At 41.3% G+C, this 23541-nt stretch overlaps 1 protein-coding gene across 2 annotated transcripts in view; it reads right to left on the bottom strand.

The window, feature by feature from the left end:
- Positions 1-23541, bottom strand: part of ARHGAP35 (Rho GTPase activating protein 35) — a 104002-nt gene that overhangs the window by 52361 nt on the left and 28100 nt on the right. Inside the window, exons 1-2 of one of the 2 annotated variants that reach the window (XM_043534482.1) lie at positions 21295-21366; positions 16961-20864 (exon numbers count right to left, since the gene is read on the bottom strand). In XM_043534482.1, the coding sequence (XP_043390417.1) occupies positions 16961-20659 (3699 nt within the window). In that variant the 5' untranslated portion in view covers positions 20660-20864; positions 21295-21366. Of the gene's footprint in view, positions 1-16960; positions 20865-21294; positions 21367-23541 lie in introns of those variants that run through there. The other variant, XM_037884294.2, reaches the window with a different exon arrangement.

Genomic DNA, 23541 nt, shown 5'->3' on the forward strand with positions numbered 1-23541 from the left:
TATGATGGGATAACATGATTTTGGTAATTAATTGATCTTTAATTATTCATGGTAAATAGGCCTAATGGCCTGTGATGGGATGTTAGATGGGGTGGGATCTGAGTTACCCAGGAAAGAATTTTCTGTAGTATTCTGGTTGGTGAATCTTGCCCATATGCTCAGGGTTTAGCTGATCACCATATCTGGGGTTGGGAAGGAGGAATTTTCCTCCAGGGCAGATTGGAAGAGACCCTGGAGGTTTTTCGCCTTCCTCTGTAGCATGGGGCACGGGTCACTTGCTGGAGGATTCTCTGCTCCTTCAAGTCTTTAAACCACGATTTGAGGACTTCAATAGCTCAGACATAGGTGAGAGGTTTTTCACAGGAGTGGGTGGGTGAGATTCTGTGGCCTGCGTTGTGCAGGAGGTCAGACTAGATGATCATAATGGTCCCTTCTGACCTTCGTATCTATGAATCTATAATCGCAATTAAACAGCCCCATAAGCTCGAGCCCTGTGAGTCCTAGTCAGCTGGCATAGGCGAGCAATGCTATCTAATTGAAGTGTATACATACCCTAAAACCACTTGGAAACTTCAGCTAGTTCAGACGGTGGCTGCCCATTTATTTAGTGTTGTTCTGCATAGGTAGCACATTACGCCTGTGCAGTTCTAGCGCACAGATGTTTCTAGACACACTCGAAGTAATAGTTCTCATCTTTATAGTTTGGGCTATAGTTATCTATGAAACTATCTCCATTCTTTGAGTGATGCTGCAAATAGCGGAGATCAACAGGGCTATCTGAGTTTACTGTCCATAGATTTATAGATCAGTGGACCACAAGAAGGGCACTCTAAATGAAGAGCCCCTTATCCACCGGAATTTCTTCCATCTCTATCAATTTTTTGTCCTGCCCCCCTCCCCCACACACACACATAAACACACACATACACTCAGTCTTTTTCTTAAGTGGGTAGCTCTGAGAGGGTGGTTTTGGTTGAGTGAAGAAGTTCTCTGCAACTTATTTTGGGCATTGTATGTATTTAATGGTTTTTTAAATGCTCATACATCTAAAGAATAAAAGTTGGCTAGTCAAACACTTTTCAATAGGTAAGCTGGATAGTCAAACACTTTTCAGTAGGTATCAATTCACAAAATAAGCATTAACAGTCCCTCCAGATGAGGTAGATGGTAGGAGATCTAGCGGAAGACACAGCTGTTGACGTGTTGGACAATATTAATCTGTGGTGGCTCAATTTCCATACAGTTTCTAGTTTGACAAAAATAACTTATGAGAGCAGGTGTCCAGATTTATTTTGAGACCTGGTGAGTTGATTATTCTTACTCAAACTCCTGACCTGCAATGTCATAGAACTGTAATTCCAGAAGCCTAATAACTGTATACGGCTGCATGAACAAACCTCCCTAGAGAGAACTGCTATCCAGATGCTGGGCCATGTGACTCAAAGAAACTCTCACACATACACCCCACATTGTCTATATCCCCACCCCGCTGGAACAGATCACTTCCTGTTTAGTCTGCGTTTCTATAAAACTTCCTCCTGCATAGCAGTGGTGACACACATGGACACATTAGAACAATACTGAGTTTGCAATAATGAGGGAAATGTTTATTTTTGTGCAACAGGCACAGCATCTTGTTTGTGCCAATAAAAGCAAACAGCAAATTTAGAATAGGTATCACGTGACAAATCTAGTAGGAAAAAAGTGGTGAAAAAAGGAACGAAAACCTTGTCCACATCTAAAGCTAAACCCACACAACAATTGTAATGTAACCTACTACATGTACCTCTGTGTGCTGGTCCTGCGTACAGAAAGTGAGGAAAAAGTGGGCAGATCAGTACAGGGAGACACTTATTTCCACCTTTCTAATATATGTAGTTTACAGTTCTCAATCCTAATATCAATCCCTTGCCACACCTACTATGTCTGTGATGAGCAATTTGCCACATGCCCCTTTGCTATGTGCATGCTTGCTCTGTGCAATAAATTAACAGGTGAAAAAGAGACACTGCCCTCTCAGATTTGAAAAACCTCAGCAGACCCCTTTTGGGAGGCTGCCTAAAATAATGTTGCCATAGTTCTAGATCACAGATCTACTGAAATTCAATACAAATTTCATCACGTACAACTGCCAAGACGACAAAATCCTCATCTGTCGTAACTAACCCTATGAAGTACAGCACACTGTGCTTGGACAGAGCTAACAGACAAGAGAGACCTCTTCAACGCAGAAGAAGTTTGCAATCAGTGTTTCAGTCAGAGATCCAACAGTGAGACGACAGGAAGTTGTAACTGGGATGACTCCAATCACTAGAAAGCTTTCACATTGTACATCATTTTAATCATCTATAGCAGGGGTTCCCAACCTTTTCCTTTTCGAGGCCCCCCCCTCCCCCAACATCCTATAAAAACTCCATGGTCCAACTGTGCCACAACTGTTTTTCTGCATATAAAAGCCAGGGCCAGCGTTAGGGGTTAGGAAACAAGGCAATTCCCTGGTGCCCCGTGTCACAGGGGGCCCCCGCAAAGTTAAGTTGCTCACACTCCGGCTTCAGCCCCAGGTGGCGGGACTTGCGAGCCCCGGTCTTCAGCCTCAGGTGGTGGGGACTTCAGCTTTCTGCCATAGGCCCCAGCAGGTCTAATGCCAGCCCTGCTTGGCGGACCCCCTGAAATCTGCTCACGGATCCCTGTGGGCCCTGGACTCCCGGCTGAGAACCACTGATCTATAGTACAGCAGGATGATGGCGGAATACAAATACTAGAACTATGAATCTCTCTCTTTCTTCCTCACAAGTAGTAGCTGGATGAACCATAAAGGGGAAAGAAACTGCTGATAAATGTTTACAGGAAGAAAATTCTGATGACCTAGCAGATTTCTAAAAAAGTTTGTGAGGGTATGTCTTCACTAGCAATGTTAAACGTGGCTGTGTAGTCGCAGTACCAGCACTGGGAGAGAGCTCTCCCAGCACTGTAAAAAAGCCACCTCCAGGAGGGGAGTAGCTCCCAGCGCTGGTGCACCGTCTACACTGCCACTTTACAGCACTGGTACTTGCAGCACTCTGAAGGGGGAGGTGAGGGGGTGTTTTCACACCCCTGAGCAAGAAAGTCACAGCACTGTAAAGTGGCAATGTAGACAAGGCCTTAGACTCGTCCGAAAGGCAATAGAATGCTTGGTAACCTGTAGCTCTATCTCTAGCCTCCTGTGACTAGATGCAGTGTGCACCAAAGTCAGGGCATCAAGGAAATTTGAGGCTACAACATATGTAGAAAGCCACACTAAAACCCTTCTAGAACTTCAGGCAATAAAAGCGTTACTGTGTAAATTTCAGCTGGAAATGTCACCCTTCGGTGCCACCTGCCAGATGTCTAATGGACAGTCCCCTGCCCTTAGCTAGACATGTGTCACTCTTTAGGGAATCATTAAAAGGGTTACAGGGCAGCAGCAGGCACTCAGCAAGAAGAAAGCAACACCATCCCAACATCCATCTTCATTTACAGCAGCTAATTCTCAGTTAGCAAATCCGACTGAAAGCCTCTACAAAATAGATAAATCAAGTCTTTAGAAAGATAGACGCATGTCAGTGCTACCTATTTTTTAAACACCTAGAATTCACTAAGAAAAATCACCAAGAATTGTACTTACAAAAAGCATGTCCAGTTCATACAACAGAACTGCCTGCCCCACACTTCTCCTGCTCAGAGAGAATATAATTGTTTGGTCTTTAAAAGGGCAAGGACTCTTCACAGTACTTCAGGCATGCTGACAGTTTCTATAAAAACAGCAGGTGTCTTGGCTGGGTCTCAGCATTAAGAACCTTGCCAGAAACAAAGGCCTGCCTACATACAGGGATGTTTGTAATTTATGCCCGCACTGCTACGTAGGAGACTCACTTGGAATCTGCTCCAGGACTCCAACTTCTTGGCTTCTGGAGACCAGAAAAGGGTGGGAGACAAGGAATAAAGCAGCAGCAATGACAATACTCTTGCTTTCCGAGGAAGGGCTCCAGAACCCACTGCTGAGCACCGCATGAAGCAGCTCATTTTTCATTGTTGTTCTCCTCTCAAAACAGAAGCTCTGCAAGTTGCCGTAACAGGTAAAGTAGAGAATGGCTTCAGAGTGAAAGGAAGTGGAAACCAGAGAAAGGACGAGGAACTAGAAGTGGGTAACTGCCAAAAAGCTTCAAAGTTTATGCTTTGTACTCCCTCTTAATGAAGCAATTATATCATGATCCTGCTGAGAGTTCTCCACACAGACTTAAAAGCATAGCTATCTTTATTTTAAAAATATTTAATCTGTAAAGTGGAGGAACTATTTAGCTCTCTCAGAGGTGTGAGGATGGATTAATTAACAGCTGTGCAGAACACGAAACCACAGAGTGCTGAATAAATGCTAATGTATTATGCTTTGGACAACAGTATGGTACACAGCTGACAAAATGGCATATGAGGTTGTGTTTATTTTTTCTTAAAGCAATAAAGCAGAGTCTGGTCGCTGTTCAGAGAACAGAACTACCGTGAGAGCCAGAACTATTCGTATCTTTGCATTCTTGAAGTAGCTCATTGATCTGTTGGAACTTGGCAAAAAATAGTATTTCTACTCAATTGAGCTGCACTGCAAAGGAAAAGCCACAGCGCGTCCAAGGGTTTGACCAGATTGCACAGAGTGATACACTGACACAACGGCATGGCTTCAATGGCCAAAACATGGAGAGAATTCTAACAGCAGCCCAGAGAAGGGAGGCCTGATGGTTAAGGGCAAAAGCTGCCGATTCTGATGGTTAACTGCGAAGAAGCATCACACAGATGATGGCCTCTCTGCATCTAACCCATATCAGGCAAAACTTTAGGCAATTCACTTGGACAAGACTTATGTTCTGGGATGAGGTTTTAGCTACTCAATTACAAGACAAGATTAAAGACGAAAGAAAATGGAGAAAAATGTAAATGAGGACTGAAGGGTGGGTTCAGCAATGACTAGAAGTATGCTGGCAGCTTTTTTCAACTCGCAATCACAACGAACTTGTAAGGAGGTCACAAGCAGAGCTACCTTTTCCCACTACACATCTGTGAGGAACTGATGCTGGAATCTGGTTACCGGTACCACTCACCAGTGCTGATATGCGTTACCTGATACACCAAATGAGAATAAAATTGGCATGTTTAATCCTAATCAATCTAGGCACTGTTCCAGTGTAGGCAAATGGGGCTACTCAACTCCACATATGCCAGCCTGAAACCGAAAGATGAGGAAAAGGCATACTAATACTTTCTTACTAAGCAAAAAAGTCAGCCGTCTTTTTGTTCTATGTTTGTACAGTGTCTAGCACACTGGGGTCCTGGTCCATGACTGGGATTTCTAGGCACTACAATAATACAGATAATAAATAATTGTATTTTTTTAAGTGAATTTAATGCTGGTGAAAGGTGTTGGATTGGTAATATTGGAGACTGAAGTTTTCTACTTACAGTACAGACAGCAGTAAGACAATCCAACTTCTGTGACTGTCTCAAACCTAATATGAATAAACTATTTCTAGCATTCAGAAAGGTTGTTCAGCTTCGGTGTGTCATTCAATCCTTGGCTTCCAATGAGACTGCCAATTTGCAGGGCAATTAGTGACAACAGTGATGATGATTTGTGAAATATGGATGCACATCCTTGTTTGGGGCTGGACCAAAAGTCCATTTGTTTGTTTCATATGGATGACTGAAGTTGGAATATGCTAAATTTCCTAACATCCTGTGCTGGATTCAAACCAGTAATCTACAGAGTTAAAGTTCTGTTGCATTAAAACAAGGTAGCTGGAACTAAATTACATCATCTCTTACTAGCTGTGATCAGTCAAAGTACTGAATCAGCTACAGAAAGCTTGCAGACTATGGAAGATGGTGAGAAAAGAAATTTATCATGAAAATAAAAGTGCCTGAAAGGCTAGTAGAAGCCCACACTGGACACGTTACTCTGAGAGTTGGCCTCATGAAGGTGCAGATGCCATATGCTTTAAGTAATGCACTATTGCATGGATTATATTAGGCATACTGTCTCCAAGGCCACTGTGAACATTCATGAAAATATAGAATTGAAATGGTAAAAAGAAAAGGAGTACTTGTGGCACCTTAGAGACTAACCAATTTATCTGAGCATAAGCTTTTGTGAGCTACAGCTCACTTCATTGGATGCACACTGTGGAAAGTGTAGAAGATCTTTTTATACACACAAAGCATGAAAAAATACCTTCATGCTTTGTGTGTATAAAAAGATCTTCTGCACTTTCCACAGTATGCATCCGATGAAGTGAGCTGTAGCTCACAAAAGCTTATGCTCAAATAAATTGGTTAGTCGCTAAGGTGCCACAAGTACTCCTTTTCTTTTGTGAATACAGACTAACGCGGCTGTTACTCTGAAACTGAAATGGCGTAATCAAGCCCCTTGTGATGCCTGGAGCTTGGATTTCATGAGCCAACAGTCTTCTCCCACATACCTGGAGGGATCTTTGCCTTTTACAGCAGCAAGCAGATAGCACTGAATAGAGTGTGGAAGGCTACTAACAAAAAGCTGTCAGGACAAAACAGGAATATGTTAAAACACAAAACTTGCAGAACCAATTAAAATGCCAAGCACAATTTGCCTCTTACCAAACTTAAATTCTAAAAGCTGCTGAACACTCTCCTCTATCCATCCCTGTCTTGGATTTAGTGCCAGTGTATATTTTGCTCTATTATATCATTTGAGTCTTAAAATAAGTTAACTTTCTGACCAGAGCTCACATTTTAGACCTGAGGGAGAAAATTAATTTTTTAGCCCAAAGAAATGAGCAAAATTGCCCTGCAACAAACTCTAGTATCAGATGAGTTACTTAAAGATTAGAGGGAACTGGATCCTCTTATTAGCAGCTTGCTCTTTGAAGATGGAGGTCATAATGCCTTAACTGAACTTTTCCTATTTTCTATTTGCCAGATTCAATCAATTCTTCAGGGATAGTTAATGGATTTTGCAACATATCTATACAGATCTTTCAGCAGATTAGAAAACGTGGAGTATTAACCTTCATTTTACATCTATACAAAGCAATGAGTGTGTAAGTGTTATTATGTTAGTTTTAAGACCAGGAAAACAAAATGACGACGACTAGCTACGTGACCTTGGGCAAGCCATAACCTCTGTGCCTAATTTACCCCCATCTGTAAAAGGAGGATAATATAGTTACTAACTGCATAAACAATGGACCAGAGAACCACAAGAAATCATGACTTACAGAGAGATTTAATAAGCTGTAGTTAGCTTACCGAGAAAGCTAAGAGGCACCTATGTCATGTTCTATAAGCACTTCCACACAGTCAGATAATATCTGAGTAGAAGGCTCTTTAGTCAAGCAAAGACACAACAATATCTAATGGCCGAAAGTTCTAGATAAATCCAAACCTGAAAATGAGGCACCATTTTTATTTATTTTATTTTTTTTTAAACAGAGTAGTTAACCACTGGAACAACTCACCACTGGATGCAGGAAGCACAGGATAAAATTCTATGGCGTGTGTTATGCGAGAGGTCAGACTACATGAACACAGTGGGCCCTTCTGCCCGTAAAAATCTACGCACATACCTGCTACATCCACCAAGTGTACCTATCTAATGCAGGTGAGCTGACCTCAGGAAAATAATTGCCAGAATACCGCCCTTATCTGACAAAGAATGAGTTCAACAGACTGATGAGTTGAGGTATTTTTTTTGACTCAAAGAATCAGAGCACTGACTGGTGCCAGCTCAGGAATTCCTCAGGGTAACATGCTATTGCAGCTTAAAATTTGAAGTTTAATCGTTAAGCAACTAAAAAAGGGACACCAGAACAAGTATTTTTACTCTATTATTTATTCCCTCTGAGGAGCTTGAAAGATTATTTGTCATTATTATAAAAATTATTAATTCTTTCCGTTTTCTATTTGGCAAATATTTTAGGTTATCTCCATGTGTTTCCAATGGAGCTTGAAATTAACAAAGCCTTTCAATTTACTTAATTGTTTGTGCATCAACATCAAGATCTAGTAATTATGTTTGGCAATTAACTTGTGTTCCCTCTGCTGGCTCTGAAATAGCCAATCACAAAACCTTTTTTTAATCCAGGTATTCAATAAGCAATGGGTTTTGAAGATTTCCCCTGTCCTGTGATCTTTCAGTTAAAAAATACTTCAAATTTTCAGCTGTGATCGATTTTTACAGCACTTATCGCACAATATTTAAGCACAGAGTTCTGCACCTAAATTACTAAAATGTGTCCCTTTAAACCAATGCACAGTTTAGCAGGTCTATGATTATGTGTCTTTCCTATAGAAAGGAGCTCTCTGTATCAGCATTTCTCATGCACCTCAGAGATTGTTTCCACCCAGTTAAGACTGTCTCACCTTACGGGTCAAGAACTGATGGAAGTTCACCTCCTTTTTAATTAAAACTTGGTTTCTTGTCAGAGCTCTCCTTGCCATTGAGGGTCTTAGAATAGAAAATATAATTTTCTAAAAATAGGCCTTTTCTTATTCTTATTTAATTCCCAATGGTGTTAAGCTCTGACAGATTTTTTAAGACATTCTATTTTTATAATTCAAAGTAAGTGCACAATACATAAAGGTTTAAAAATTGCAAAAACCTCTCCACTTCAAAACAATTCCTCAGACTGTACAAGACTTCTACCAATTCAGCTCTCCTCTGTTTTTCAGGAAGAGCGTTCCAATGCCAATGAAAAGAAGTAGACCACCCTACCCTGCTTGCCAAGGGACAGCTGCTGCAAGTATGAAATCACCACTGTTTTGCAAAGCAGTAGCAACAGTGTTTAAGAAGACAAGAGTTTAAGGATGAAAGAATGAGAATATCCTTCCCTTTAGTAGCTATTATTATTGTTCATTGTAAGGAACAATCTTCTACAGCCCAAGTTGGCAAAACCTGTGTGAAAAGCTCAATTTGAAGCAAGGAGCAGCACTGACCTTATATAATCGCTGAATAGCCTTCTCAAGAATTTCACCTTACTGAAACAAAACTGTAGTCCAATTGGTGAGAGAGGGTGTTTACACTGCAAACCACTATAGTTCCTTACAACAAAAATGTTTTTTCCATACTGTAAGATTACACAAGGTTAAAATTTCATACCATTCAACTTGTCTGTCAAAATTCACCGTCTTTTGAAGGGCAGGGAAATCTGAGTGTTCACCAGCTGCTGTTTACTCATAATTCACACACAAATCTCCACATGAAAATATGAAAATTCGGGGGGAGAGGGGGGTCTTTTATTTCAGGACTAACTCCACATTTTCCACCCTTATAGAATAAGGGCACATAGGTAGGCAGCGAGACATATTATGCTTTCTCACTCAAAGAAGAGCATCTGACTCATCCTAACGATGAGGTACTATTGGCAAGAGCATACAAGCAAGGCTAACAATGACATGCATCTGGATTTCCAAAGGAATATTGGGAGAACAGTTTCTCTAGCTCACCATGACAGGTTTCAGAGTAGCAGCCGTTAGTCTGTATTCGCAAAAAGAAAAGGAGTACTTGTGGCACCTTAGAGACTAACAAATTTATTTGAGCATAAGCTGCTCACGAAAGCTTATGCTCAAATAAATGTGTTAGTCTCTAAGGTGCCACAAGTACTCCTTTTCTTCTAGGTCACCAGTATTTTCTGAAAATCAATTGCACAGCTCCTCTGATGAACGATCTTTAAAACACACTGGGAGGAGGGGGAAGGCGGCGCACGGAGAGACTTTCAGCATCACTGCCCTCATGAGTTGTCCTGAAATGTACACACTTCATTTTGAAATCAAGTAGATATAGCAGACAACAGGCTGATTTCAAAATAGCTCAGAAAGAATTAAATGAAATCATGACAAACACACCCAGATATGACTTCCATGGTAGATTCATTAGAAAGGCAATTAAGATATCTGCAGCGAAACCAATACCTGGTACGTAAATTTCACAGCTTCACAGCAACTAGTAAATTAGCTGAGAAGTCAGAATTTCCTGCCCTTTCCCCCATTAGCATTCTGCACAGGGTGCTCTACTGCTAGATCTGCTATTCTTACACCAAGTCCTTTGACCTCTTGACCTGGGCGCTGGGAAATACCAACTCTTTTAGCTACACAGTGGACTTTCATCACTTATGCTTACACTACTCCTTCAAATCAGCATTTTAAATTACATGGTCTCCGCTTCTCTATTCTTCCCCTCACTCCACAACATGCCCGCAAAAGATACTCCACCATTTATTTACAGGCATTTCTATACTGTAGTATTCAAGGGCCTATTGATTTATGGCACAATACCAGATCTGGACCACGCTTATATTTAATTTTTCTCAAAGATGTGGAACAATTAACTGAAAACTGATTCGTTTTAATATTGCATGCTCACTGGCAACACTCCTGGGATGAGGAAGTTTAAGTCTGAGAAATTTTAATTGCAAATTATTTGTCCCTAAGGTGTTCCAGACTCTAAAAAAAGTAATCCACTGCTTTCTGCTGTGCTTATAAAGTTCTGTGCTTTTTACACTGATTGTACAGGCATATGTTTTAATAGGATATCATACTGCCAATGTTAAACCCATGAAGCTGCAATGCAGAGACAAAAGTCTCAGCTCCTGGGTACATTATCCTACATGTCTAATTACTAAATGATATGTTACTCAAATTATGAGGAAAGTGGAAGCCTGAAGGAGGAAGATAAAGGGTTAAGTCTCAATTTTGGGATCTACATATTATTAGAAGTAGCAATGTAGCTTTCTGGGATACATTTCTATCTTTGTATGCAGTATTGTTGTAGCCATGTCAGTCCCAGGATATTAGAGAGACAAAGTGGGGGAGGTAATATCTTTAATTGCACCAACCAGCTCTTCCATGGGTCTGGGAAAGATACTCAGTGTCACAGCTAAATACAAGGTTGAACAGATAGCGTAGCGTAAGTAGTTCACACATATTCTAAAAGACCATTCAAGATGAAGTGACCCTTTAACATTCCTGTAGTCACAGGACAAAAAGGGGAGTTAGTGTATTACAGATTGTTCTAAAATAATATTATTAAGACCATGATTTTTAGTATCTTGCAAAGTTATAAATTTAAGTTCCCAGGCTTGTCTTTTGAAAGTATTGTGCAGGTTTCCTTTGAGGATGAGGACTGATAGTGATCAGTCTACAATTGACCTTTGTGGGAAAAAAGAAGAGCAACTCTGTGTAAACTCAAAAGCTTGTCTCTTACAAACAGAAGGTGGTCCAGTAAAAGATATTACCTCACCCACCTTGTCTCTGATTATGATTAAGGCATTTTTAGGGTGTGTGATCCCAGATTAGATTAAGTTTGTTTGTATTTTCATATTTCTTACCTATCACAGCTTTACTACAGACCAGAGCTAAGGCTGTTTAGGTGCCTTAATTACGCATTTCTTTCTTTAACATGTTTTGATTTCTTTTAAATATTGCCGTAATTCTTAATTTCTTGGGTCTACAATACTTTATTTTTGGATATTTACAGCAGCATTACAACAACATTTCTTACCCTTACATTACTGAGACATACTATGAATCTTAGCCTCTTAATGTAGATCGCGTTTCCGGGAATTTCCTTAGTTTTAAAATTTAAAACGTCATACACAAAGACTAAAAAAGAAGCCTAAAGAGAATTCTACCATGCAAGATTTCTATTTATTTCAAGATATGTAGTATCAACCTTACATTTTTTTGTTTTAATTTTGACTTTTAAAGGGCAGATTCACTGGCATACGAAAACAGTGCAATGTACCCAAAGTTCACCAGCCCGTGGATATGGGTTTAACAGCAGCTTTGCATAACACAAAGCTGCCAAAGTGTACTGCTGAATCTATCCCTTAATCTGCAATGTCCTTTTTGGTTTAGAAGGCTGTGTGGCAGAGATCAGTGCTGTGGAAAGGGAGAAAAAGGAGAGCCCCATCTGTAAATCCCAACATGTCTGTGCTTTGAAAGCTTCCCCTGCACTCCTGCCTCAGTTCATCAGTACTTTCTGAATGCACAGTGGAGTCGAGAAAGCCGTGCATGGGGAGCCTTACAAACTCTGATGGCTCACGCTAGTATGCCACCATGGAATCTTTAAAGAGCAGTGCTGGTTGGACCACATAATCTATGGATGAGAATTCTTGACTAGAGACCAGGGAGCCTCAAATCAATGAGTCATTATATGCAATAGAAATGCTGGATGAAAATCAGCTGTGGAGGAAAGGTGGCAACTGGTTGAGTAATCTAACATCACAATGGCCCCATTTACAGTTACCTGAGCCTGTCTGTAATCTGTATCATAAATGTTAATAACTTATCTTAATTACAATTTAATTTCTTCAAATATAGCCTGTGTCCATGATTTCAATTAATTTTAACTACATGGGAAGTTTGAAGTGTGCTATTTCATTGTTAAGATCATTTGAAACAAAGATGACTTACAGGTGTTAAATTTCTTAATGGACTCAAATTAACTAACTGTAGCTCAAAATTAATCAATGAATTTACTTGTAAATTCTCAGAAAATTCATAGTGTACTCAGAGTTAGTGCTGCTAGCTTGGGGAAGATATTGTGAAATTGGAATCATGGTTGCTAAGGTTGGGGGGAACGGGAATAGGGACACAGGCAAGGCTCTGCGGCATCAGAGCTGGGAAGGGGGACACGGGGTAAATGCTCTGCGGCGTCAGACCTGGGAGCAGAACATTGGGAAACAGACTATCGGCATACAGAGATAAGCCCAACTGGTGTGAAGGGCTTTGGAATATGCTTGCTTAGAAACTAACCCCAATAAACATCGCATTGTCTGCACTTCGGACTTCTGGTCTTTTGCTGTTTGCTGTCTGTGTGACAAGAACCAGGAAAGTAAAAACACATTTTACTTACAAATCAAAACAACTGAAATCCTACTTTAAGTGCAAATTGGAACTCAGCCTTACCTATGGAGTTGCAACAAGCACCTCTAACAAAAAAAACCCCTATAATTGCATATAAAAGATTACAAAATCGGTTACAGCACCGTTCACCTCATAAACTCCTGATTTGCATGGAATACAATGCCTTTCCAATATGCAAAGTGAGTTTGAGGGTCTCAGACAAATTCTGAGTAGATCTCTGTCATAAGTGAGATGATTTCAGACTCAAAAGGAGAGTGCAGAAGAGACTGAACTCCACCAATGCCCTCACAGGTAACCCCCTCCAAACCAGCGTTGAGGTAAAGTGGACATACAAGGCTATGTGGCACTCTTCAATTATTTCAGTTCTACCTGTTCTATTGATAAAATATTTCAGTTTCCAATGCTGACAATTAATTACCTTACGACAAATACGGTACTTCAGAAAATCCCACCTTAAGTTCTTTTGAATAAGATAGATATTAAATCGATATATTAAAAAACTAGTCATAGGGCCATTACAAGAAACCTGTGCTCCAGCAAGCCAGAAGTCCAAAAGACAATTTATTGTCTAATTCAGTAAAGGAATTTGGCAATTTTGCAGATTGGTTTCAACTGAATAGGTGTACAGCCATGCTGCTTCAGTGATATTTTCTGTTAGTAGATTTAAGAACTTTGAAGTATTAGTTTCCCAGTCTCTCAACTTCCTGCTAATTTGCCTGAGACATACAGCACAACAAAATCAAAGACATCGTTCCTGGGGCAATGGAGAATTTCACTCACTAACAGATACTCCCAACATCCCCTGCCTATATGAATAAAAATATGGGGGAGGAATTTTGACTGCCAAAAACATGACAGTTGGTGGAAACAAGATCGATGTTCGCTGCCAAAGGAGTCTGGCAGCAAACACTGACTCTCGGTCTCTCAGTGGGGAGATGCCCTGGAAAAGAGTAAATCTGATTGCAATGGCTGTGCCTAGTGTTGTCAGTATAACAGAGAAAAAGTAAAGCACCTTAGACTATTTTTTTAAAAAGGAATATTGAAGAACCATTCCTACAGCATCTGCTTGCCTAATCTAGAACTCTCAGTTCTAGGGTCTCTCTGGGTTCAAGACTTATCTTCCTCTGCATTTGTTTATTCTCCCGTTTCAGTTTTTGAGCCATAGAGGGGTTCCTTCTTGATTTCAGTTAAGTGTACTTTGTGATTCATTCAGAGCCCTCCATAATAATTTATGACTTGATTTACTGGTGACGAAAGTGTTTTCTGTTTGAGTGTATTGACTTAGTGCAACAGGAGACTGTCTGAAAAAACAGGCAGGATGGGAAAGAATTGCTCAAGATAAGCCACCTCTTCCCAAACACTTGAGGGTGGTAAAGGAACAATACCAGGGCTATTATCTTTGAAGATTTTGCCTCTTCTCCAACTAACCTACAAAACTAGTATTAATCAGGACAGGAAAAGGCCTGAGAACACATGAGATCAAAAGAACTCTGGCAGGTTTAAAAAGGAATTCTCTCTCAGGAGGCAAGTAGTTGTTCAGGGAAAACAGACTGAGATGACACCCAATTAAGGGTGTCTGAAGAAGCTAGGAGACCTAAGTTACTATCAGGGAACGCTATACATTTAGCTAAGCTAGACATCGATGCAGACTATTTTAAAATATTTTGTTTTTATGTTAAAACAAACAATTATTTGGTTCTCTGAAGCATGTCTGATCATTGTATACCATTGGTCACAGACTCCTAAAATGAGGAACCACAGGTTACCCGAATTCAGTCAGACCTGCTGGGTAAGAATGCTGGATAGACAGGATACTGTAGCCTAGGGCCCAGTCTAAGAGTAGAAGAATTGCAGAATTCCACCCTGGGATAGGTAAAAGCATGAGACATGACACCTGAAGGGGTTCATTGAAAGAGAACAGAAGGTGGACACAGGTGCGGCTAGTTCTAACCATGACATACTATACTAATTCCAATGTATTTGCACAAAATTGTTGGCAATGTATCAAAGTATAATAGTTTCATGTTAACCTCTCATTACTATATATGTTAAGCTTGTCAGCGTTCCTTTTTTAACAGAAAAATATACTGATAAAACTGTTTAACAGCACTATTGTGTAAAAAAAAAAATCTCAAAGCGTTCATGTAATAATATCCCATGATTGTAGGATTATATCCATGGATAAGGATACTTTCAGGTGGAGACAAATAGACAGAGGAGGGAGTTAGAATTTAATTTTTTATTCCTGTATGACTAAATTAAGTTAAAAACAAGGCTGTAGAAGTTGCTAGCAAGGTGCTTTTAAGGACTCAATTTGACACCAATTGTTATGTAGTCACCAAAGCCTCCTGCCTCCTTTTCATGCACCGTAAAATCTATCGTTGCCATTTATTCTATATATATGAAGATGTATTCAAGCCAAAGATTACATCTTCCATCATTACTGATTCTGTACTCTTTGGCATTTCCCCACAGTAAGTTCAAGGAAAGGATCACCATGCAACATAACATATAACAAGGTGTTCATCCCTTCCCTTTACAGAGGTGCCTGCAACAATCCCCACACTCTTGGGAAAAGTGGGCCTCTGGTACCCAAGCTCTGAATCTTCAAACCAGTCAATTATACAGCCCAAAAACACACACAGGGTGAGGGAAGCACCAAGAAACAGTATGCTCTGAGCTCGCTCCGTTTTCAGTGGACAAAAGTAACTACTGGGCAGCTGGGACCACTCACCCTTCTATACCAGGGGTGGGCAAACTTTTTGGCCCAAGGGCCATATCAGGGTTGCAAAACTGTATGGAGGGCTGGGTAGGGAAGGCTGTGCCTCGCAAACAGCCTGCCCCCCCATCTGCTCCCTCCCACTTCCCACCCCCTGACTGTCCCCCTCAGAACACCCGACCCATCCAACCCCCCCACTGCTCCCTGTCCCCTGACTGCCCCGACGCCTATCCACACCCCCTGACAGCCCCCCCCGCCCCGGGACTCCCATGCCTATCCAACTGCTCCCTGACCTCTCCCCCATCCAACCGCCCCCTGCTCCATGTCCCCTGACTGCCCCCCAGGACTCCCCATCCCCTTACCATGCTGCTCAGAGCAGCAGGAGCTTGCAGCCCTGCCTCCCAGCTGGAGCAAGCCACGCTGCCCGGAAGGAGCAGCAGGCCAGAGCGCTGGCGGCACGGCAAGGTGAGGCTGCAGGGGAGGGAGAACAGCAGGGGAGGGGCCGGGGGCTAGCCTCCCCAACCGTGAGCTCAAGGGCTGGGCAGGACGGTCCCATGGGCCGGATGTGGCCCGCGGGCCGTAGTTTGCCCACCTCTGTTCTACACCCTCAGAAACCTACATGAGAATAAGCTATGTGGGGGGAGGGTTAAGGTGAAAAATGGTTCCAAGTGACACTGCTCTCAAAGATTTGAGGGCCGGGAGCACACTTATCCCAAGAACTGTACGGAATAAGTATGGCAATCATGTTTGACAACCACTTTTGCTACAGTAAAACAAATGCTTTAGGTTTTCTTTGGCACAACATTATTACTGTTAAACGATTTCTTGCTTCAATCACATTAGATTGTAACATTCAACCTAAGGAAGTAACCCAAGAGTATTCTGCAAGAAACTTTATTAAGACTAAAGAAAATAACACTTATTAGGAACAATATTTTTTACCTAAGTGCAATACAAGGATCTCTCTACACAAGAGAGATGTTCCTTGGTGGTGAACTACTTACTATCATCTTCCTTCCTTTCCCATCCTCTGCTATCTTCCCCCTCATCCCCCGTGCACAGAGAACTAGTCAGAAATTACAAATTAAGAACATGTGTAGGGGCAATTTAAAAATATATGAAATATACAAATGACTGTTAAAAAGTCATTCTGAGCCCAGTTTTTAACGCTCATACTATTGGGTTGTCCAATCTGTGAGGTTGATGCCAAGTAAACAGTTCCCCAACCACTCTGTTCTTAGAAAGTGTATGCTTTTTTCTCATGGAGGAAAAAGACTTCTACAATCCAAGATATATTTTAAGTCCCATAAACTCTGAAGCCAAAAATTAGCATCTTACCTTTGTTGTCCTTCTCAAGCTTCGTAAAATGTTCCTTCTCCTTGGATCTTCTCCATCTGCACTTTCATATGGAATAACAGCATTATCCCCCTTATATCCTTGGGATGTCTGGTCTTCCTCTTTCTTCCTAATGGGCCCCAACTCATCATCGCTTCCTACACTGAAACTGGTTCTGTAACTGGCAAATCTCCCAAGTCTTGCACATCTTGTCCGATACAACACAGGTTTACTAACAACAGAAACCTTTCGACCACGTTCCAGAGAGCTTGTGTCCATTTCACTGTCTGAACCATTACCACTGCCATTAGACTGAGTTTTGTTAATATTACGAATGGTGATGATTTTGCCTTGAGTGCTGTCATGAGGCACAGAGTATATATTTTCCTCCTCATTCCTTGGTTTGACCACAGCATCCATAGGTTCTGCATAATCAGAAGGGTCAAAACCATCCGTAGGCAGCCAACTACTAGATGACACAGACTTCCTCTGTCCATCTCTATGCCCTTGTTCCAAATAAGACAGATCCCCCTTTGTAATGTCAAAGTGTACAGGGGGCTTTGGTTTCACTGGAGGAGGTACTTTGTTGTTCAGCTTGCTTTCAAAAGTGCTCATAACGGAAAAGACAGACAGACTATCATTCTCCTCCAGTTCCATTGAAAGTTTAGAATGATCTTTGGGCAAAGTGGGCAAGGACGTGTCCTCTCTAAATGGGCTGTAAGATGGTGGCTCAGTGTCTTCTTCTGAATCCTGAAGGTTTGAATTACAATGAGGTGAGCCAGCCCGAGGTGAATTAAACACTTCTTCTGTCGTGCTGCATGCTTCAGCAGCATTATCATACATATGAGTGGCTTCAATTATATTTTTTTTCTCCACCACATCTTTAAAAAATGAGTGAAAGACCTCAAGTTTGTGTTGAGGCGGGCTACAGGGTATTGTCGTAAACTTTCCATCAATTTCTTGGGCAATCTCCTGTCCCTCGGTCAGCTGTTCTCGACTTAAGTCATTGTCTAGTATGTCTATTGAGCCATCTGTGAGTGCCACAATTTGAATGGGGATAATATCCTGCACTTCACAAAGAAAGGCACGTAACATAGCCAAGGATGCCTTACGTTTTGCTGAAAAAAACACAATGTACCCATGGACTAACCGGCTTTTCCTAATGCTGAATGAGGAATGGTATGAAAGGATGGACAGTTCTATCCGTCTTTTGTGTGGTCCTATTGGTAGTTCAAGTAGTACTGAGTTACTACTGCCACACTGGGAAGGTCTGCAGGTTTGGGACTGGAGGATAGGTAGAAGGATGTCATCTGCATTAAAAGGATCTCCACACAACAAACACATAACAATTCGAAGGTCCACATCTGCTAAATCTTTTATGCTAGATGTAGAACTTACAAGATTTAAGTTCCGCTTCGAGTCCAGTAATCCTTTCAAAACTTGACTGATTTGCTTTTCATTAATGTTACGTCCATACCCAATGCCAGCAGAAGCAGGATCAAGAAAGACACACTGTAGTTTACTGGCAATCTGTTGACCTTGCTGTATTAAGCTATGCAGTGTTTCTCCACTGGTATCCCCTCTCTTGTTAACCAGTATTAGTGTCAGAGGAAGATGAACCAAGTGATTGTCCCTTCTGCCAAGGGTGGACTCCCTACTCTTTTCAATACTTTCCACAACGTAAGATAGAGATTCCTTTGAATTATAAAGGCAGAGACAACCGTGTGGCTGAAATGTGGGTGTCTGAAAAGAATTAACAGGAAGTCGGACATTACCCTCAATTGGTCTCAAGGAAAGTTCATACATTTTACCATCTATCACATACTTGTCATCATTTGTACACAGAGCTCGAATTTCATTTGCCAGTTCACGTGCTAGGCCATCTTTGCCAAGAATAACTAGATTGATCCTATCTATATTGGAATCAGAAAGCAAGTTTTTCTGATTGCGCTCAGATGGTCTTATAAACCTGGAACTGATCATGTGCTCGATTTTAGAGTCTATACAAACGGGGCAGCTAGGACAAGTTTCCTTAGTTGGGTGATACACAAAATGAATGTGCTTCAAAATAAGGGCGTCTCGCTCAGCTTGCAGCTTTTGTAAAGCTTTAAATCTTTGCTCTTCACCTAAAACCTCTTGAATGACACCCATTTTCTCTTTGCTAGGTTTAGCATCAAGCTCCAGCTCATAAAACAATTCTGAATACTCCAGAAGCAGTTCCTGAAACTCCTCCTTTGCCTTTTCTATAATTTGTTTTTGGTGTTTGCTGTAGATATCCATATAGACAAATTCCTCCAGCCACATATAAAATTCCTCATTCATAATAAAACTACGAGCCTCTTCCCATGGTTTTCCAGGTGTTATGAAAGGGGAAGTTTCCAGATTTTCTTTGAAAGCCCTTCTCATTTCTGATCTTTTCCTCTCATTTCTCAGCTTTTCTAAGTGAGCTTCATAAAGTTGCTCTGCAGGCAGAGTCTCCATCAGGTCAAAAGGAATGCATTCATTTTCCATGTTGTCTATATGGCTAGTAGCATCCCAAGGGGTCTCATCAAGAACAACAAACCATTTTAAGAAATCTGGCTTAGTCTCCAATAACTTCTCTACTTTTATGCAGCTTAGGTGATCTATTTCATCCAGATTAGGAATAAGAGCATCAAATGCTAGAGGAAGAGCAGCAAGATACATCTTTCTTCTCCGCTCTATATGCTCCTGCTTGAGGCGATAGACATGTTGTAGGAACAGCTTCTTGGCTTTCTGTGTTCCTTCCAAATACACGTAGTCCTGATATTCTGGAGAGGCCTGCATCTTTCGGCTGACATTCGACCATGTTTCATTGTGGTTTTTGACAATGCGGCTAACCAGCCATTCATATTTATCTTTTGATGCCGCTATCTGTTGGCTCTGCTGTTTCAAAGCTTCGAAGTAGGGGATAATTTTAGTCTTCCCCCTACTTTTATCAATTAGCTGCACTAAAGTGCTGAAAGCCAGGTCAACGTTCACATTGGATCTAGCAGACGTCTCCACAACCTGGAGGTTCTTTTTGCTTAAGGCAAAAGTATGTGCATCTCTAATGTACCGCTCCACTCCTTCATCACACTTTGTCAGGACCACCACAATGGGCTTTTTTGTTTTTGCTAGTTGATTGTAAAGATTTGAAATAAACTTAAGTTGATCATCAAAGTTCCTGTTCATACCCCTACTCACATCGATGCAGAGAAGAAAGCCATCGATCAGCAGCTTTCCATCTGGCATTTGTTTTTGTTCAAAGTCCTGTTCCAGCCCTAGCTGATCAGTGCAAAAGTACATGAGCTTTTCAGCTGATGCAAGTTTGGTTGCAGCAGCCCTTTTGATATAGGGCTGCAGGGCCGTGCTACGATGTGGCTGAAAAGTCTGGTCATCAATAAATTCAGTCTGTTCCACAATATGCATTTTACATTCCACGCAATCCTCCAGGGAACGCACAACTTCCCCCCAGTAAAGAAAGTGATCATTATTGACAACCCTTCCTCCAAAGTCACTGGTGCTGAGAACTGAAGTGTGGTCCAAATGAAAGTCATCTGCACTAGGACGCACAAACCGATTGCAGAGGCAAGACTTCCCAATGCCACACTGCCCCTTCTCTTTCTCTGTCCCAGACAATCCCACCACATTAATGTTGTAGGTGGGAATGCGAACATCTTGCTTTCTTGCCATCATCATCATCCACACATCCTGCCACAGTCAACTGCTTCCAAGAGGATTAGTGTTTCCAGTACCCTGTGCAATTTCAAAGCTTGCTGGAGGAGGGGTGACAGTTATCAATCCAGGCGGACTGCCAGGGCAATGAAGTTTGCTGTTCCCATACCGTATGCACCAGCAGCAGCTCAGTTCTCACTGATTCTCATAATTGGATAGCCTGCATTTCCCCCTAGGAAAAAGAAAAGAATAATCAGTATTACAGCTCTGAAATTATCGTACGAATAGAACTGAACTCAAGAAAGACTGTCAGTACAGTTTAATACATTGCATTTAATCACAAACACAAATGGCAACTAGTTGTAAACTGTTCCTTAAAATATTTTACCAATGCAGTGTCTCAATCTTATAATTCTGACTTTCACATTCATTTGCCATCTCCCAGAAGTCCCACTGCTTAGCTGGATATGTTTGGTCACCCAAACAAATGGCAATACTAGGCTAGGAGAGGTACTCTGACCAAAGCTACCACCTCAGCCATGAGTTTTGTAATCAGTTAGAAGGAGGTCATCTCAGCCACTTACAAGTTACAGGTCAGTTTGCATCCACTCCAGGCAGCAATTTTTCTTTCATCACATTTACGTTTGTGTATCTGCACCTACCATGCGCCTAATCCAGTTTGTAACAGTGCACTTGACAGTTCTCCTTCTTGACTCAGCAGGGGTTTGAGTGCCTGGAGAACATGCACAAAGATAAGCGTAAGAGGCAACCACACCAACTGGAAGGAGGGAGGACCACCCAAACCAGTTACACAGACACAGGTGAGGGTCCTGCTTCCAGTTCAAAAAGCTGTGACAGACTGATTACAGGATGACATGTGCCAGCCTAGGCCTCTGGCAAGGACAAAACACTTAACTTTCATGGTTACTAACCACGCACTAGCCTAGCCACGATGGACGCTACTTACCAGCCATCATTATAACTGCTATATCTTGTGGTGTGTGGGCACAAACCATATGTCAGCCATGTCACTAAAGGTTACAAACTCAGCTAAAAGTTGTAGTTTGCACAAGGCCTTAGGGTGAGGGCTAGAGAAGGGAGTAACCCACCCTAGAAAGCCTGGGAGCAAGTACTCCGCAGGAAAAATGAGTCAGCCTGACACAGAGACTTGAAGGGTAGACATAAGAGTCAGTTCTGGAGACAGGAGAAAGCCCAACCACCCCCAAAGGAAGGGGGGAGGGGAGGAGAGGAGAGGAAAGGAGACGAAACACTGCATATGTATTTCTGTTTAACATATTGAAAATAATTCCTAGAGCAGCAGAATGTAAAGTCTTCTGTTTGCCTTCCAGCTAAGAAGTATGGTACTAGTTTAATATCTGATATGTCCTCTACCAGGAGGATTATCTCCTGCACTTGTAGGGGAACAGACTCAATCTAATAGGATCATAGTAGTTTAGAGAATGAAAAGTTCTAAGTAAACCCCATAAAACGGAATATAATTTCCATATACTTAACCAAGATTTATATACTAAAACAAGGAAGTCCTCTTAAACTAATGCCTTATGAAGGAACGGTTCCAATTACACTATTTTTCAGTATGGCGATATGTTTAAATAGCAGAAGTGAGAGAGGGGAGTTGCTTAAAAAAAAACCTCAGAATGATATTGATGTGTTAAGCTTTTTAAAACGAGACAGAAAAAATAACTGGTATACTGGTAACACTGTTGGTCTTCATAGTAAGTTGCCAGTTGCCTGTGTCAGTTGCCAAGCCGTGTGAACTTTGGATATGCAGCTAGTATAAAATATTTTCCTTGCTTTGATGTCTGGATAATACAGTTTTGCAAGTTCTTCAGTTGGATTGAATTACACAATAGACAAAGGCTGCCGTAAATCTGAAAATGGTATTGTACATTTGAGTTTGAGAAGGCAATCTTAACACTTGATCTTAAGCACATTCAAATTCTTTAAAAGGTGGTTAAAATTAGCTGAGTCACCAGGCTATATTATCTAAAAGCAACAAAAGCAATGAACATACACCGTGGCAGTCAGGTACCAGGAGTGATGACAGGATCCTTAGAGATCAAATCTGGAGATTTTCTCCTTAGTATCTTTAGCTGCTCAAAGACCGGATATGGCTGAGGGATGAAGATCTCTATATTTGTAGGTACCATACTTCACTCTTAAAGATGAGAGTCCATAGTATTGTATGATGTAAACTATTCTGCTGAGCTGCTGTTCTGTCCAAATTTTATTATTATTATTTTGAACCGCTACTCTTAACATTAAATTTAAAGATCTGATACCTCCAGAAAAGCTCAGCATATTACTGGTTCAGAAAAATTTTGCTTGAATGTTATTTTCAGGGGGAAAGGGGGCAATCCTCTCATCTATTAATGAGAATACATGCATGTAAAGAGGCTCTCTAGGAGCTTATCTGCTACACCTGCTTATTTTCCAATCCTTGTCAATCTTCTGACATTTCCACCAATTAACGTCTCTGAAAATGTCAACTTCAGGTAGGGAACAAATCTGGCTCAGCTAGCTACCTAACAAAGATCCCAAGGTATGCCAGTTTACCTAAATTATGCCAGTTTACCTTAAGGTGTGTTTTTAACCTGTGTGAACATATTCTGTTTAAAATGGCTTTGGCTTACGCCTATGAATTCACCAATGCAAGGAAGATCAACATAAGAGAGCATCCACACAGGGATAACTAAATCAGTTTACAAACACACTTTTAGATAAACTGGTGCAACTTCATGTTTAGCCCAGGCCTCAGGTTCAAGAGAGAAGGGAAATCTAGAAAATACAGATTAAGCAAGCAGATTTGTCTCTGAACAGAATGTTTCCAGTAAGCTTAAGTCTTTATCTGGGCATCTCAGTGGTTTCCCTGTCTCTCCCCAGATGCC

The sequence above is a fragment of the Chelonia mydas genome, chromosome 23 (assembly GCF_015237465.2).
Source record: "Chelonia mydas isolate rCheMyd1 chromosome 23, rCheMyd1.pri.v2, whole genome shotgun sequence".
In the NCBI taxonomy this organism is placed as follows: Eukaryota; Metazoa; Chordata; order Testudines; family Cheloniidae; genus Chelonia; species Chelonia mydas.